The sequence below is a fragment of the Hakea prostrata genome, chromosome 1 (assembly GCF_041222555.1).
Source record: "Hakea prostrata isolate BN-2017 chromosome 1, UWA_Hpros_2, whole genome shotgun sequence".
Classification (NCBI taxonomy): domain Eukaryota; kingdom Viridiplantae; phylum Streptophyta; class Magnoliopsida; order Proteales; family Proteaceae; genus Hakea; species Hakea prostrata.
In genome coordinates, this window is record NC_142600.1 from 8637646 (window position 1) to 8654941 (window position 17296).

The 17296-nt window shown below is 38.5% G+C and overlaps 2 protein-coding genes and 1 non-coding gene across 4 annotated transcripts; 1 reads left to right on the forward strand and 2 right to left on the reverse strand.

Moving 5' to 3' along the window:
- Positions 1-247: 247 nt before the first annotated feature.
- TRNAV-AAC (transfer RNA valine (anticodon AAC)) lies at positions 248-321 on the reverse strand. The gene has a single exon. It is a non-coding gene; the product is annotated as a tRNA-Val (tRNA).
- An 88-nt stretch (positions 322-409) lies between these two features.
- LOC149027199 (RNA-binding (RRM/RBD/RNP motifs) family protein) lies at positions 410-6212 on the forward strand. The gene is made up of 5 exons (XM_089160298.1): positions 410-798; positions 920-1075; positions 4712-4780; positions 4859-5043; positions 5787-6212. Exons 1-5 carry the CDS (start codon positions 643-645, stop codon positions 5941-5943), a joined length of 723 nt encoding a protein of 240 aa, XP_089016424.1. The 5' UTR covers positions 410-642; the 3' UTR covers positions 5944-6212.
- A 2821-nt stretch (positions 6213-9033) lies between these two features.
- LOC149027200 (K-stimulated pyrophosphate-energized sodium pump protein) lies at positions 9034-16397 on the reverse strand. 2 transcript variants are annotated; one of them, XM_089160301.1, is made up of 12 exons: positions 16313-16361; positions 15865-16183; positions 15506-15590; positions 14757-14953; positions 11622-11704; positions 11382-11427; positions 11229-11285; positions 11037-11091; positions 10859-10959; positions 10699-10762; positions 10459-10592; positions 9034-9446 (listed from the first exon to the last, which is right to left on the reverse strand). In XM_089160301.1, exons 2-12 carry the CDS (start codon positions 15946-15948, stop codon positions 9273-9275), a joined length of 1080 nt encoding a protein of 359 aa, XP_089016427.1. In that variant the 5' UTR covers positions 15949-16183; positions 16313-16361; the 3' UTR covers positions 9034-9272. The 2 variants fall into 2 exon arrangements, with proteins under 2 accessions (XP_089016427.1, XP_089016426.1); XM_089160300.1 differs by having other exon boundaries at positions 15865-16397.
- Positions 16398-17296: the final 899 nt, after the last annotated feature.

Consider the following 17296-nt stretch of genomic DNA (forward strand, 5'->3'; position numbering starts at 1 on the left):
TGCTTAATTGTTGCTATGATTATTATAACACTAATTCTAAGGGTCTATTGGGCTTGACTCATCCTTTTGTTTGGATGACCTTGTCTATTATCTGCACAATAGTAAAAAAAATAAAGTAAGAGCTTATTAGTTGGAATCATGGAGAGAAGTCGCCAAACAATCCTTAATGCCCCAAATCAGATATTTTAATATGAGGAATCAGAAAAAAAAGAAAAGAATAAAAATGCACACTCAATCATCTTTGATTTGGCGTCGCCCGGACTTGAACCGGAGACCTTCAGTGTGTTAGACTGACGTGATAACCAACTACACCACGACACCTCAATGATAAATATTAAAATATTTATATTTTTACCGTATTAAAATATTAAATTTTCCGAGCAGGCGATGTCACCTTTTGATTATTTCTCCGGTTAGTGTTTTCTTTCTTGGCTCCTTCTGCGAAACCCTAACAACACCTTCCTTGCTGAAGGTCCGCGATCTCCTTATTGTTTGTACGCTCATCCGATTTTTATCGTATACTTGGATCTGCAAAACCCTAACCTTGTCGAAAGCCCTTTCTCAACATCTTTATTGTTTGTACGCTCCTCTGATTTTATCATATAGTTAGATCTATAGCTTTGTAATCTGTAATTATCGAAAATGTCCAGTGCATTGGACATGTCTCTCGATGATCTGATAAAAAACAACAAAAAATCAGGAGGGGGAAGAGGCAGAGGTAGAGGTTCAGGCCCTGGCCCTGCTCGACGTGTTTCAAATCGTGGCTCGAATCGAGCGGCTCCCTATTCGATGGGAAAGGTGAATTAGGGTTTATTACTTCGATCTGTAGTTTTGATATCTTTTTCGTATTTCTTTGGGTGATGTAGGTTTTCTTTTGGGGTTTCGTTTTCTAAATGATTTCTTTGGTTGTTATGCGCAGCCGGCTCAAGCGCCAGATTCCTCTTGGCAGCACGATATGTTTGCTGATCCGATGGCAGCATACCCGGCACAGGCTGGTCGAGCTTCTGCAATTGAGACTGGGACCAAGCTCTATATTTCGAACTTAGATTATGGCGTCTCGAACGAGGATATCAAAGTAAGATGTTCTTACTTACTCATTCGTCCTGATACTTGTGTGTTTCTTTTCCTTTTTGTTGGGGGGAGAGAAAAAGATAAACCTTTTCGTAGATCCTATGAAATTTGCGGGCGAAAAAACCGGAGGTTTTCGATTGTAGGTCAGAAGTTTATAGTCGTTCATTTTAGGGTTTAACTGTGGGATGAGGTGGCTTCAGGGTGAAAGAAATCTGTTATTCTTAGTTACTTACAGCACTCACGCTGGGGAATTTGGGGCTCTGAAACTGTGATAATGATGACTGTGGCTTTCTATGATTATATGTGGTGAAACGAGCCAGTTGAATTCGAGTATGCCGCATAGATGCCCCATATGCCTGTTTCAGCAGCATTCCCTCCCCTTGTGGTCTCATGTGCTTGTTAATTGTCACTGCAAAGATCTTCAGAGGAATGAATTAGGCCTTGCTTTGATCAGGATAATGTTTGTTTTGCTGTTCCACTCAATTGACTAGAACTATTTTAAGTCGTGAAGGTTATACAATCAATCAGTGGGAAATGTCAGTCTCTACTGGTGTGAAGTTTCTCTTCATATGTTTACATAAATGGCCTCGTTACCTCTGGCATTTAAGATGGCAACTCAGGAATTCATGGTACAAATAAGATTTTTGGGTATGTAGTTTTGGAAGTTGTTTATTTGGTAGTTAGTACAGAGTAATATTAGTTGCTTTTGATTTCATCTGGTCAGTGATTTTGTGCTATGAGTGGTTGCCCGGGGCAATAATTCCCTTTTTTGTTGAGGTTATTTTTGCCAAATCATTGGATTATTGTTGTGTATCCAATCTAAAAGATTGAGAGTTCAAGTTATGGTGACAAAACAATCTGGAATGTCACAGAATGGAGGTAGTTAACATATTAGCTGTTGTCCTCCTATAGGTCACAGATTCTTGGTGAACTCTGAACATTAGACTGATGGAAAGTTATGATTTGCAGTAAAAACTGGACAAGGCGAAGATTGATTTTCATGTGGTTTTTGTTCAGAAGTATGTGGTCCAAGAATCCAATGTCGTTTTCTTGGTTACCATTAATCAGCCTTATAATATCTGTTCAATACACAAAGAATTAAGAAATTTCGGTTAATTGAGTAGTTCGGTAATCTGAATTTCATCATCAGTAGGGTATCATTTGGACTGTAATTCCACTTGATAGTGCTTACTCATTGTGTGTTGATGTTTGATTCTGCCGTTTTTGTCCATTATTATTTGGACTTAGTTTTTGGAGAAATTAAAGGGTGAAACATCCTGAGCAAAAAAAGAGGTGCCTTGGACAAGTAGTTGGATTGTCATTTTGACTTCATCTGGTGCTTGTCATATTGGCATCTTGGCATTCCATTACCCATAGCTGGCAAAGCGATTGGGGCTCCGTCGGCCCCTAAGCGGCAATAAAGCAACCAAAGCGGTTTGGTCAAAATTTTTAATACAACTACTTTTAAACTATTTTTTAATACAAATACTTTTTATAATAAGCTAAACAAACATTCAATAATCACACAATTAAAATAAAAAAAAATCAAGAATCACAATTACTTTTGTTTGCTGCAATAAATTAATGGATTACATTTTTTATTATTCCGAACAATCCATCATTTAATCACTCGCAAATCCAAAATAAGTAGCAATATTATTCATTTATAGTTTAGTGAAATTATTTTTAACATGTCTTTTTTCTTAAATTTACATGAATAATATTTGAATTGGAATTAGAATTGATGTATCCATTTTTTCCTTTTTTTTTACCAAACAGTGCCAACATGATAAATTAATAGATCTCATTATTCTGATTTCCAAGTCATTGTTTATTTAATGATTCATTGATTATTGATGTTGAGTATGGCTCATGCTTCACATTCTGTTGCCGACAGGCACTTGGGCCTCGGAATTCATTTGCAAATTGGGCCTTGATTCTGAAATGACTCACCTATTTAAATTTATATACGGCTTTGTAGAATAAATTATGATTAAAAGAAAAGTAAGAAAAAATAATATGCACAAATCACAAAATGTAAAAAAAGCGGTTGCTTTAGCGTCTAGGTGGCAATAAGGTGCACAAGGCGGCAAAGTGGGGAAAAAAAAAGCTTGTCAATTAAGCGGCTTAAAAACCGCTTTGCCAACTATGCCATTAACCACCGAGAAAGTTGGTGTGATACTGAGACGAAAGTAAAGTCAACCTAATCCCAATTTAATTGATCACATGGATCCAACAAAGCAAGGTAGTGAATATTGAGGACTATGCTAAAAGTGGGAAATAGAGATCTGATAAAACAGATGAGAATGGAAAGCTGGAAAATGACAATTGAAATTGATGGTTAATGTGATACTGATAGGAAAGATGGTTGCTGGGAAGGAATGAGTAGTGGAATTGGTCTCTCATTGGGAAGAAAAAATTGTAATTCCGGAATGGATGCCATGTAGGAACTGCAACAATTTGGGATGCTTGGTTTTATGTTATTAAACTAGTCATAACTTCAGCTTAAGATATTGTGAGATGTGACATAGAGTAATTTATTAATTTTACTATATTTTCAAATATTCTTTGGTATTCTTTTCTTCTTTGCTGCAGTTCTTGTGTAGCCTCTGATTGACAGGAGAACCGACGTGGTTATTATGTTTAAGAAACTAATAATTGAGTTAGTGTATCATTTGAGAGAATGATTCTCCCCTATTCTTTATTTTTCTTGGATTAACTTGGATTAATTTTATACTGAGTTATGTAATGAGTTAAGTTAATCTTCTGGAGGCTTGGAGAAGAGAATAGTTTCAATTTTTTGGAGTTATGTTTTTGCGGATTTGTATGGGTGTTTAGACATTAGGTTTTGCCATTTATATCAGTGGGTATCAACTGGAATTCTTCAAGATGAAGGACCATGATAGATTTTACGTTTTCACTTTGGATTTGTGAGCTTGTAGTGGGGGTCCATCCAAAATAAGAACTACAAAATGTTTTAGGACATCTAGCTTACAATGGGCTTTAAATCTTTGGTAGGCAAAATTAGAATTGAATTGTGCAGTAGTCAAGATCTTTGGCAAATAAAAATCACTTTTAGTATCGTGGTTCAACCAGGAATAAGGAGATATATAAAAAATATGAAACGTGATAGGCTACAAAAGTAGCTAAGAGTTCAATCTATACAAATAGGTGGGCAGATGGGCTTTGGTTTAGGCAAGCTTGAAATAAAAATAGACAAAATCAATTGTGAATTTGGATATAACTAGAACGGTAGGGCAAAACTGAACTGGGCAAAGTGCAGTAGTTCGGAGCGTTATTGTTATGTGGTCAAAGTGTGGAAGTTCGGAGCATAATTCATGTTGCCAAGGTGTTTATGGCAATGCTTAGTGAGTTCACTTCTGCACTTTGACCATATAACTTCGAAATGTAGTAGCTTGTTATGTGGTATCAATTTTGTTCTGGGATGTGAAGCTCCTAGCTCTCTGGTTTGTAAATGTCTTCTTGCTTGATTATCTATGAAATTGGTTCTCTGTTAAATGCAGTATAATCAGTGCTTCTTGTTGGTTATTGTTATGCTGATGAATATCATGATTTTTTCGAATGTGTTATAATCCATATTCTGGTGATTAGTGTTTAAAATATAAGTTGCTTTGTGCAGGAACTCTTTTCAGAGGTTGGTGACCTGAAACGATATTCAGTCCATTATGACAGAAGCGGGAGATCAAAGGTATATTATAAAGTCTTGTAACATATGGTTCTGGGAACTCCTTAAATTTTGCAATATTGAAGAAAGATTCTCTCTTAGGGAACGGCTGAAGTTGTTTTCTCACGGCGGGGGGATGCTTTAGCTGCTGTGAAGAGATACAATAACGTTCAGCTTGATGGCAAGCCAATGAAGATAGAGATCGTGGGAACAAATGTTGTCACTCCTGCTGCTGTGCCTCCAGTTCCCATTGGTGTCTTTGGGAATCCTAGCAATGTGCAAAGGAGGTATGTTATTTTGATAATCCAATGCCCCATGGTGAATCTACATGTTGAAATTCTTCAATCTGTAAAAATTCTTGGTGGATGGGGGTGGTGATTTTTCCTCCTTTTCCTTAAAGTATTTCGTTGAATTATTTCATTTTTTTGTTGGGGATGAATGAAGAATTCATTACCAAAGAATCCCTGAGGGGGAGAGAGAATGTACAAAAGAGAGGGGGAGGGGATAGGCAATAGGGCTCAGGAAGTAGCCCAGACCCCTGCGCGAGGGGGGGGGTATGATTGGCTAGATGGCAAAAAAGAGGAGCCATGACCCCAGGTAAGAACGCCAATATCTTTCTTGGGGTATCCGGAACTGGGGGTGAGGATGCATCTGACAGAGGGAAAAACGGTTTTGGCTGTCTTATGATGGGTCCATATAGTACAGGTTGAAAACCATAACCACAGGTTACTTATCCTGGCTGTCTCACCCCTTTGTAATTCGGATTTGTACTTTTTTCTTTTCATTAAAAAAAAGGACATGTCCATATAGGTGACTTCAGTTTTGCCTAAAAAAAAATAGGTGTGTTACATTTTGCTGATTTCAGGACTAGTTGCATTGATATGAATTTTAATGCTTTCAATCTAAAAAAAGTATTGTAGTTGTTGGTGCAATTTTATTTGTAGAAAATCTCAAGTTCACTTGAACTATTATTTTTATGTGATTGGACTCATTGTTCTGACAATTTTTTGCGGTCATGAATCTGCTTCAGTGGGCAAGGAAGGGGTGGTGCAATGGGACGGCTGCGTGGTGGCGGCCGTGGATTTGGGAGGGGCCGTGGACGGGGAAGAAGTCGTGAACAGGTATCTGCAGATGATCTTGATGCTGACTTGGAGAAGTATCACTCGGAATCGATGCAGATAAACTGAGATCCACCAAGCATTCAGTTCGGAGGTCTTTTAATATGAAATTTTCATGGTGGAGCGATAATGCATTATCTCCAAGTATGTTTGTGTATTTTATGGAATATGCTCTTACTCTGAGGAGTGAAAAAACACAGAAGGAACTAACTGCTAAATAGTGTGGTTTATGGAGATTGGGCTTTTATTTTTCTGCTGCCCGTTTGATCTGACAAAGTACCTGGGCTAATGGACAGCTGTTGACTGTGCTGTGCACTCCTGTAGTATTTCTTTGTTATCATTTTCTTAAGTTGTTGACCTCATCCAGGAAGTGGGTTGGGGGAGAGGTGAGTGGATTTGATACTGAGATTCTCTTGAGGGATCCAAGCAAAGGAGGTACCATGACTGCAGCTTCACCACTGATCAATTCAAAGACTGGGAGGTGTTCTTTGCATAGCTGACCAGTTGATATAACAATATAAGGTAGGTTAGTTGTCTTCCCCATTCTAATCTAAGACCTTTATTTAGTTATTTTAACTCGGTTTTGTTTTTGCTCTTTTTTTTTGATAAAATCATATGATTGATGTGTTTGGTTTACAGTGTTGTAGGATATTTCCTCCTAACTGTTTTTCTTATTTAATACTAGGAGGGCTACCTAATGTGATTTGAGTTTAGTGGCTTTCCTAACTAGATCAGCATCATCTTGTGTGGACTTAAGACTTTCTACACTCTATGCTCACATTTGTGGCTATAGAAATTAGTACATGATTGAGTGATTTAATATTTGGTCGAGAATGGTTATCATGCAGTTGATACCGGGGTGAAAGGCGACAATTTTTTACTTTGAACAGAAGTTGCTTTTGGCTGTTGCTTAGACAAGATTTCCGTGGTGGGATATAGATTTTGCTGGCGTCAAAAGCTGGACGCTTGATACCTTCAGAGTGTAGATGTTAATTTTTTGTCGCGGACTTTGAAATTAGTGACTCTGCTGCTGCAGCTCGGATGGACCCTGGTTAATTTATTATATGAACAGATAGTCAGCAAATTTCACTGCATTTTTGAGTGATAGGGAGGACTAACTTTGAGCCTGACTTCAGCAATTGTTGAAATCCCATCTGGAGCTGGGGTTAGATTTGAGATATGTCCCCAGTATGTGGGGGGGCACTTAACTACATATGGAGAGAACTACAAGCACATCAGGTCTGTTTGATAACGAACACTTATATGCCTTTTACACAGCACATTTCTATCTTGTCAATGAAGTAGTAGATAGGTTCGGATAGGTAATCGTGAACTCTTGGTTATGCTTTCAACACTCTATGCTCACATTGTGTCTATAGAAATTAGTGCATGGTTGAGTGATTTAATATTTGGTGGATAAGGGTACTTAATGCAGTTGATTCTGGGGTGAAGGTGACACCTTTTTAGTGTCAACAGAAGCTGCTTTTGGATGTTGTTGCTTAGACAAGACTTATCATGGTGGGATATTAACATTGCTGGCGTCAAAAGCTGGACGCTGGATACCTTCAGAGTGTAGATGTTAATTTTTCGTTCTGGACTTTGAAACTAGCGACTCTGCTGTGGCAGCTCGGATGGACCCAGGTTAATTTATATGAACAGATACCGGTGCAAAATTCACTGCATTTTTGAGGGACGAGGCCTAATTTTGGGCCTGACTTCGGCAGTCGTTGAAATTCCATCTGGAGCTGGGGCTAGAGATTTGAGTTGTTCTCAGTAGTTGGGCTCTTGACTACATACGGAGAGAACTACAAGCACATCAGGTCTGTTGGATAACAAAAACTTCTATGCCTTTTACACTACACATTTATATCTTGTCAATGTAGTAGATAGGTTTGGATAGGTAAAATCGTGTAGTCTTCTCTTGGTTATGCTTTTGTTTCTAAATGCTGGAGCAGTATGATGTGAAGACTAGATGGGAAATTACCAAGGATGCCTTGAGACTCACCGTGAAAAGAGACTGCACTGGAATAACCGAAAGTGGAAGGAGTAAGTTTGTTGTGTTAGGCTGCTTATTCTCTTTTAGGTGTCGAAGTAGAATCACTAATTTGAAGATGCTAGTGTTGCATTTTTTTACGGAGGCTGCCCACATCGTTTCCTGTAACCATTAAACGATGCTTAGATTTTCACTTTTAACACAAATATATTTAGTTTTCTAGTTCATTTTCTACTCTTGGCGATGCTCAAACTACAATCGTCTTCAAACTTTATTTTCTGAGTTTTGAAACATTATGTATTAAAAACGAAACTGTCAAATGATTTCTCCGGTTCATAAACATTTTGTATCGGGAATGCATTGATTTTCGAATATGTTGCAATTCATTGTATGGTATAGTCAGTCATCTTAGATATATGAATTTAGGCTACGATCACAAGCATGATCAGTCTAACAGGAGCCTGTTAACGAAGTGGGAATCAAAAGATTTTCTCAGTTTGGCTCTTCTACCCTGATGAACTACACCCTCCAAGAAGTGCGATCTCCATCGTGTCAATGGTGTTAAACTTGCTCCAAGTCTAGATTCTCCATACGACAAAGATCTGCTTAAACCTCCGTCACGCATTTAAGAGGTTCACTACCGCCTGCCAAAAATTGATAAAACGACTCGAAAACGAGTAACAGCTTTTCCTATATGTGAGATGGCGATGTGTAGAGAACACAAATCTTTCCGGTCGAGGATCCTAACTCATCTACCAAGTGAGCTACCCCGTCTTCCCCCGGGGTTAGTAGATAAAACTCAGCTTTGGTCTGGAATGGTGCATTACATGATTGGTGGTTTTCTCCTGACTGAAACATGTTGATCCAAATTTAAAGTTCTTGTTGCCCCACAAAGAGCCCGTTGTACCGGCTGCCATTAAAGCAACAACTGCTTTCCAGGACTGGCAAACCACGAGCGCGACCTGGGACAGTAGAGCTGTTCTCCCTTGATGGAAGACTTTTTCAGTGTTTTAATTGACATCAGAGTATGCGTGCATAATCCTAAGTCGGTCAGAATCTTAGTTAATTGTCATGCTACTGGTGGAAAAATATAATGGGGACGAACAGGACCAAAATAAAGAACACAAGGTGCTCATCAATCAGGAGGTAATATGTACAATCAAAACAAGAAGAAACCCAACTGCGGAATGCTAAAAAGAAGATATTCAGAAACAATTGGAGCTGCTATCGATCTGAAAATACACACTTTACAAGCCTGTGCTACTTCGTCGCACTTGCCACACTAAATTGCTTTAAAGGATTACAGCCTCAGGGGGCTAAACGGGCACAAGGGGAAAAAATCATCAAATAAATAAAATCACAAGTACAAATCTACAGAGTTCTCTGAAAACCCTTCTCCAACTGATTAAGGGTCCTTGGGTCTCCTCAGATTCTCATACCAGGCGAAGAATAACCTAAATATGGAGAATAGAACGGCTTTGATGCAAGAAATTATAAAATTCCAACAAGAGGAGGGCCAGTACCAAGGATATAACAAACGGAAGAACAAACTTATGAGGTGGCGAGGATATCTTCCAACCTGTGCAATTAGAATGCAAGTCTCACGAAGATTAGTACAAGGGAAGAACTTCCAAGTAGCATAAAGGTAAGCGCAAAATCACTACTTTTTCCTGTACCAAGACAATCTTCATTTCCCCTCCTAAACCACCTCCCTCCTCCACCCGGGGGTTGGGGCCAGGATATGTGGGGCAACCACTCCCAAAAGAAACAAATGCAGCTAAAATCAGTACAAGTATTCATATCTCAGCTGAACATTGGTGTGCAATACAGAGAATTGTTTGCAGATTATGGGCAAAATTATGGCGGAATTGCGACAGCTCAATGAATTATAACACCAGGAAATTTTTACGCTACAGTGTACTGCACAATTACATGTATTGGCATCAGTTGTGCAATGTGGAAGGCTAATATGCCCCGTCAAAGGTTTTACGGGTGGACATACCTATAAAACTAAGTAAACAATTATTCAGTCCTATTGGTTTAAGGAAAGCAGCATGTCAAAAACATATAGCAAAGTGAAACCTGCAGAGCAAGGATAATAACCTAAGAGTGATCAACCTGGAAAACCCACTTTTTAGGATTTCTGTTTCTAATCAATGTTTTTGGTTATTGTATTTCATCAAGGTGTGGACCCCTCCTTGGTATGGAATGCTGAGGACCATGATTGCAGGATTAATAATCTTCCGGTCTTGTTTTCAGTAGGAAGAACTTGTATTTTTGAACAAACCATTACTACTGTGATGATGGTCAACGTTATAACATTGATTAAGCAAAATGAATGGCAAAGAGTTTTGACTGGGTCAAACTAAAGCTGGAAGTCCAAAAACCATGGTTATTTCAGGCACTCCACTCTATTAATCTTTTTTTTTTTGGGTAGAATATTAATCTTGTTGATAGATGAACAAATACTGACAAGAAAGCCAAAGTGGATTGATTTTCATCGAGGCTGTTAGGAGACGCAGATGAAGTTAAAGCCTGATAAGAACTCGTACAATTTGCAAAAAGCTAAATTAGAGTTAATGCCAACTCACAGGAAAAAGGTAATCTAATGCATCCCAGGCTGCATGACGAACAGCTCTTGTTGGATACATTGGACCCCCAGGAGAGGTAAAGCTATACAGGCATGCTTTAAGCCTTGTACTTGTGGTCATCCTCAACTCCAAGCCTACATAAATCAGTCAACAAATTAATTGCAACAGGAAAACCAATGTGCAGAAAAGGTTTGACGATAATAAACATGTCAATATACACATGTAGTAGTGGATAAATACCCTGCAGGCATCTCATCTGCGAAAGATAATGTAGCAGCACTGGTTCTACCTTCAACTTCTGGAGCTGATTATAAGTATTACAACAACACATATATATGTACATGAGTATTCCTTTAAAATCAACAAGAATGCAAACCTCAAGAAATATTTAGGAAGCTACCTGATCTGTGAGCTCAATAACGAAAATGTCTGCTGGGCCACCAACCAAAAAAGCATTTGGAAACGAAGGAAATTGCTTTAAGAAAACTTCAAGCCTGTCAACTGCATGAACGCTCTTATATTAAAAAAAGTTCAAACCACTCCAGGACTGAGAGTGATGTTAATTGATATATACACACCTAAATTGTAAAAGAATATGAATCTGGCGAGTAAAAAATACAGATCTCTTTGTGCCTGAAAAGAAATTGAAAGTAGAATGCTAATTACAACCACATCTTGAGTTTTATACCACTAGTCCAGGGGCTAAAAGAAGGGGAAAAAGAAAAAAAGGAATCATCAAGATACCAGTACTGTAAGGGATAAAGTTTTACCTGAGGGGCAATCTTATTTAAGCGCATCGGCACCAGGGCAACTTCCTCCAGAAGATACTGTCGCAGTAAATATAATTTCATGATCATTTAGACTAGCCAATAAACATGCAGGGATCGAGAGAAAAACCTTAGCTGAACTTCAAATAATCTTACATGGAACAAAGAGAAGAAACGTGTTGAGTTCGTTTGAATGTCAATCCTGCAAACACAAACTTGGTAAGAAATGGAAAGAGAGCGAAGTTATAAGCTAAGCACATGCACACCTCCCCCACCCCCATACAGTCCATCCGGTTCAAGCGAAAAAGACCAACCATTCTATTCAGCCTAAAAGGGTTTGAACTTTAACAATTTAGTAGCTCACTCAATGATAGACCATTTAAACTTAATTCGTACCAGAAAACATTTGTAGCACCATGGACAAGGGCAGACGAGTACCGGAGGAGGACTTCAGAATTTTCAAGCTGAACTTCAAATAACTGCATAAATAACATAAAAGACATTAATTCAGTACAACAGAAAAACCGTGTTAGATGCAGAAATCTATTATGTAATTATTTATTGGTTTGAGATGAGCTCATGAAACCTATAGCACATGTGCTGCTACTAGAGCTATACTTTCTGATAGAGTCAAAGCCCAGTGCACATTGACATGAGTGACTCTCCGTTGAACTATACTGAATAAGTTGGTCAGCCAATTCCGTGCCAAATGATCGTTTTCATTTGCATTGAATGAGTGGAAAGCATCTAATTTTATACCTACAGGTCCAGCCAAATGAAGACTGAAGTAGATAACCTCATTTTGATACCCTGTAGGCACTCACAACAACAATGAACCAATATTTAAGGACAATAAAGAGGTACTATTCTGTGCCTTGATAGCTTCCCCATAGTCCAGAAGATGTTGGCGATCATCATTGTAAAAATGACCAAAATGTCCTTCCAGATTTAGCTATGTTAAAATATAAATAAATAGCATCTATATCCCCCTAAAATCCAAATAAAATGCTTTTCAAGAACATCCTCATACTTTGGTTAGAAATGACAGTTTAATCCTAATTTGGAAAAGGTTGCATTTCAATCAAGATGTCCATTTTAAGATGATTTTTGTTGATCAAAATCGTCCCTAAATTTCATACTAAAAATATTTGGAACAATCTTTAGATGCCTTTTGAGTCATTAAATTTGGATTTGTGAAGCACAATTTATGGGTTCAAAGGTTTGGTGAACTTGGGCCAAGTTGACCATATAACAGTTCAAATCCAAACCAAAAGACTGCAGGCCCCACAAGATCATCTGATGTCGATTCAATTACTTAAGGGTATGTTTTAATTTCTATTATTTTATTCCTTTTATTTAGTTGTGGGAGTTAAATTGTAGAATCTTATTCCAAAACTACTCAAGACTTGAGTTTAACTTTGGATTTCCGTTTTAGGATAGGATTATGACTTCTTTGTTTGATTCCATTAAACAGCATGTAAACCAGCAGTTCTGAATTGACTATTTTGGAATTGAATGAACAGTTGTGAGGTCATCTTCTCCTCTGCTTCTTTTGTCTTGTTGGGTACAACAGTATTCTCTTGAACCTTAAAATTTTCCTTTACGGTGTTTATTTCACAGACAAGGAGTTGGAAACTTGAGAGGGTGGGGCAGGCACGTAGGGGATTTGGTGACAAGAAAAGGGGCAATCCCCTGGCGGCCCAGGGACCGGCTCCAGACGGGGCGGCTCATACAGCTCACCCCTAGGGGACCAATCCTGACCAGCCGTGGGCTGACTTTGGGCCGCCAAGGCTGCTACCGTGGGGCTTTTGCTTATTAGTTAGTAAATGGGAGATTTTCAGCCTTCTCCATAATGCTCACAGGGCCAAAATAAGCATGTGTTGGCGGCCTTTGAGAACTTAATCATGTCAGGTATCTGATACCTGTTACCAAGGGGCATTAACTTATTTAAGAACAAAACCAGCAAAAGTGGTGAATAGATGATTTTGGATAAAAAAATTGAATGTCAAAGTTCGGAAAAAACCTCTTGCATCCATGTTCCTTTATCAGGCTCAGGTTGGGGAGCAGTAATGAGCATGAAGAGCCCACAAATAGGACAGAATGCAAATTAGGAAGATTAAAATGTACGCAAACCAGAAAGCAGACCTCGACATAACAGTAAGCTGGCTCAAGGCTTCACCGATTATAGCCCCAACCCAGACTGATGCATTTAAGAATGTCCAAAAGGTCAATTGCAATATGAAATACTTAGAATTTGGTCTATCTTGACCCCAAAAAAAAAATTTGGTCTATCGGCGGATTCTATCGACATTAAGGTGTAATTCTGTTTTGATTTTCTTCATCTTTTTTTGAGTCTTCTAGAGTGATTAAGAGTCCTTTTTGAGTCAAAGTAGGAAGCTTAGGAGGTCTATATATAGGTAATACATCCCACAATCTTATAGATGATTTGATTAATGAATATGACTTTCTATAAGAGTTTGGCTGATCTTTGGCAGTGCATACGGGGTTGTTATCCCTTTCTTCAATTTCTTCTCTTTCTTTACCGTTAAAGAATATCTTCAACAATAGTAAATTAAATTATTCCCAAACCCAATTTCTTCTCTTTCCTTACCGTTAAAGAATATCTTCAACAATAGTAAATTGAATTATTCCCAAACCCAATTTCTTCTCTTTCCTTACCATTAAAGAATATCTTCAACAATAGTCAATTGAATTATTCCCAAACCCAATTCTTCTTATAATCTTCCTATTCTTCTAATTCCCCTTCTGTGAAAGCCTACCATAGCAGGCCATTTCAGATCTGCTTCATAGACCCCACAGAAGCAGGTGCCTTGTGATCTGGGTACGTCTTTTTCTGAACAAAAACACATGCAAGACAGGCATAGCTATCATAAGTTTGATGCAGCACAAACTAGAATAGACCCAAAGCTACCAAATGGAGATGAAACATGTCCAATTAAAATTTCGTTTAATATGATATTTATTTTAGGTTTATTCATCAAGTTTATAATTGTAACCTCTTCTCTAGGATCCAGTTTGGGTTTTAATTAAGGTAATGGATTAATTGGATTGGAATCCCTTAATTCATCTGTAAACACTCACGCAATCATTGCTTATTTTCATGGGATCAAGAATAAAAAATTGAGTTTATGTGTGTCTCTCTGAGTGACTGCATCCCCCCCCCCCGGCGGTTCTTCCAGCGGTCTCTTTCTCTATTCTTATAAGATTTCTCCTCTGCCCCCTAACAGCTCTGTTTCTTCTCAGGTTTTCTTCCTCCACTCTTTTCAGTCTCTCATTAAGTTCTGTATGCCACCCTTCAAAAGAGTAGTCACACAACGATATCACTTGCATGGGGTTTTCATTTTTCTCTCCCCCCCCCCCCCCCCATCCTATACATATTCAACAGTACACTATGGTGGTATCATTACTATCATGAATGCATGCTTTCGCCTCCAATATCAAAACAAAATATAGTAACCATGAATGTATAATAGCTATATACGGAAAAGTTCATAAAACTAATAGACATACCCATTTGTGGAAGAGGAGTGCAAAAATATTAGATGCAAAAGACTGGCTCCAGAGTTGAACCATTAAATCAAGGATGGGTTTTCCACAGTCAGGAACCCTAACATAATAATCAGCAAGCACATCATAAAAACATAGTCGACTCTGGGTTCCACTCTCTTCGAGAGAAACTTCATCTTCATCCCTCAGAAGAATGATGCCTGTTTCAAAGGCAATGCAAAAGAATTAGAAAGCAAATAAGAAATGGGTACGTACGACACACCTTCTCAGCATCAAACATAGACATAAATCATAGCAGGGTATAAAGTATAAGATCCTATTATGACATGGCAAACACCCTCACTACAACCCCGCCAAAAGAGGGGGGGGGGGGGGGGGGGGGGAGGAGAGAGAGAGAGAGAGAGAGAGAGAGAGAACTACTCATCACTGAACATCTGGATATCATGATTCATAAGTTACCAATCAGAGAATTTGGCTTCTAACCCACAAAAAAAAAGGACTATCAAAATTTGGCAAATCTCAGGCCTTATCTTTGGTAGTTATCGATTTGAGTTTGCAGTCATTCACAACACGTCCAATCCCCACAATTGAAGACTGAACAACTCCTATGACCATGCAAAATTTTAACGTTTCATAACTCATAGACCACATACGCATTTAGACCAATGAGGATTGTGAAATTTGAAGAAATGGCATCAACCCACCAGACATGACAGAATTCACACGAGAAAGATTCAAGATGAAGGGCTCACCTCGTGCACGGCCATCCACTTCTAAGGCGATATCGGCGAACAGCTCTTGCAACAAGTTAAGTCTCTGGGATCGATAGATTAACGCCTACAATGGTTCAATGGGCAAAGTCAGTCTAAATCCATTGTGGAAAATTTGGCTCGGTGGATTCAAAATTAATACAAAGACACACAGACTGTACCGATCCAATTGTTGCACATATAGATAGCTAAGAGCCTAAGAGTCTATCACGGTTTTTCTTTTTTTTAACAGTTTTAATTGCAGAACCGTTCACAGCTACCTCCTTACTTTTGGTGTAAACTAAATAACTACACAGCCAAGAAGATAACTAAAATCATTAAAAGTAGAGTAAAAAAGTCACCCGTTGGAGCTTTTTCTCAATTTCTTGGGTAAGAGCCGTTAGATATGCAGAACTCGTTTCCGTGGGAACTCGTGGTCGTGGCATTGCGGAAGAAACTCCAATGCCAACGCATTTGAAATTCGAAAACACAAGCAACGCTCCGCTAGACCAGACCTAATTCCTGGTTAGTTAGCGGTGTTGATCGCCATGCTCGTCCTCTCAAACTCCTCCAAAACGAAACTTCACTTGGAAACACAGCAATTCCTTCAGAAGACTCAAAGGATAGCCAGAACCCTAGACCCTACTACGAGATCTCTGATTTTCTCCAGACGGCAAAATCCTGACAATACACATATTAATGCGAAGACAGACACAGAGAGAGAGAGAGAGAGAGAGAGAGAGAGAGAATCAGAAAGGATGAAATTGAAAGAGGGAGGAATGAGGATAAGGGGCGTGAGACGATGATTACAAGGATGGATCAGACACAGAGACGTCTCCTGGCGTATTTCGGGAGACAACACCAGCAAAGTATTCTTCTCACGGCATGTGGAAGACAGAGAGGGAGCAATAATATCACGTGTCATTTTCTTCAGATGAAAATTCCGGATAGGCATGCATAAAGTCATAACTCATAATTCATAAAACGAATAAATGTGTAATGTCCAAATCACCCTCCGATTGGCTCCATAGATTTTTCAATTTCCGACAAGGCGTGCAGACCTGTGTGGCCTCGTGGTTTATTTATTTATTTATTATTATTATTATTGTTAAATTATTTATTTATTATTATTGTTTTTTAAGAGCGGTGGTTTAAATTATGAAAATCAAGAATCGCATAGGTAATGTGATTTTAATGAACATAGCGTGTAACTTGAATGCTCCTGCCGACGCCGTTTATTTGGAAGGTGTTTGAAAATCAAAATGGCAAATTTTGATGTCGGATCAGCGACTTCGACGGGGAGCACAAATGCTCTCGGACGCTTCTTGACCACAAAAACCAGTGGGGCCCACGGAGAAAAATACTTTTTGAAAAAAATTAAAAAAAAACTTTTCACCAGTGGGACCCACTGGTTTTTGTGGTCAGGAAGCCATGTCTGTGGTCCCCCGACAGGGAAAAGATCCGAATTTGCAAAATGCAAAATTTCAACCATCTACAGCACAGTACTGCGCATTTAAGCACTGAAGTTTAACCCCATCTCATATCGAATACAATATTGTATTGATAGATGTATTTTAGTGAAATTAATAGCAAAACATACTGATATATATGGTATCTATCGTGGCATGAAATTCAGTAGATGGATGAAGTTGGTGTTGCATTTCTTTTAGAACTAAAGTTTTCCTGCCCAACTTACATGTATATATATTTTTTTTTGGGATAAAACTTACTTGTATCTTGACTATATCTTTAGGCATAATTGTTATAAATATAATTTAAATATAGAACAAGATT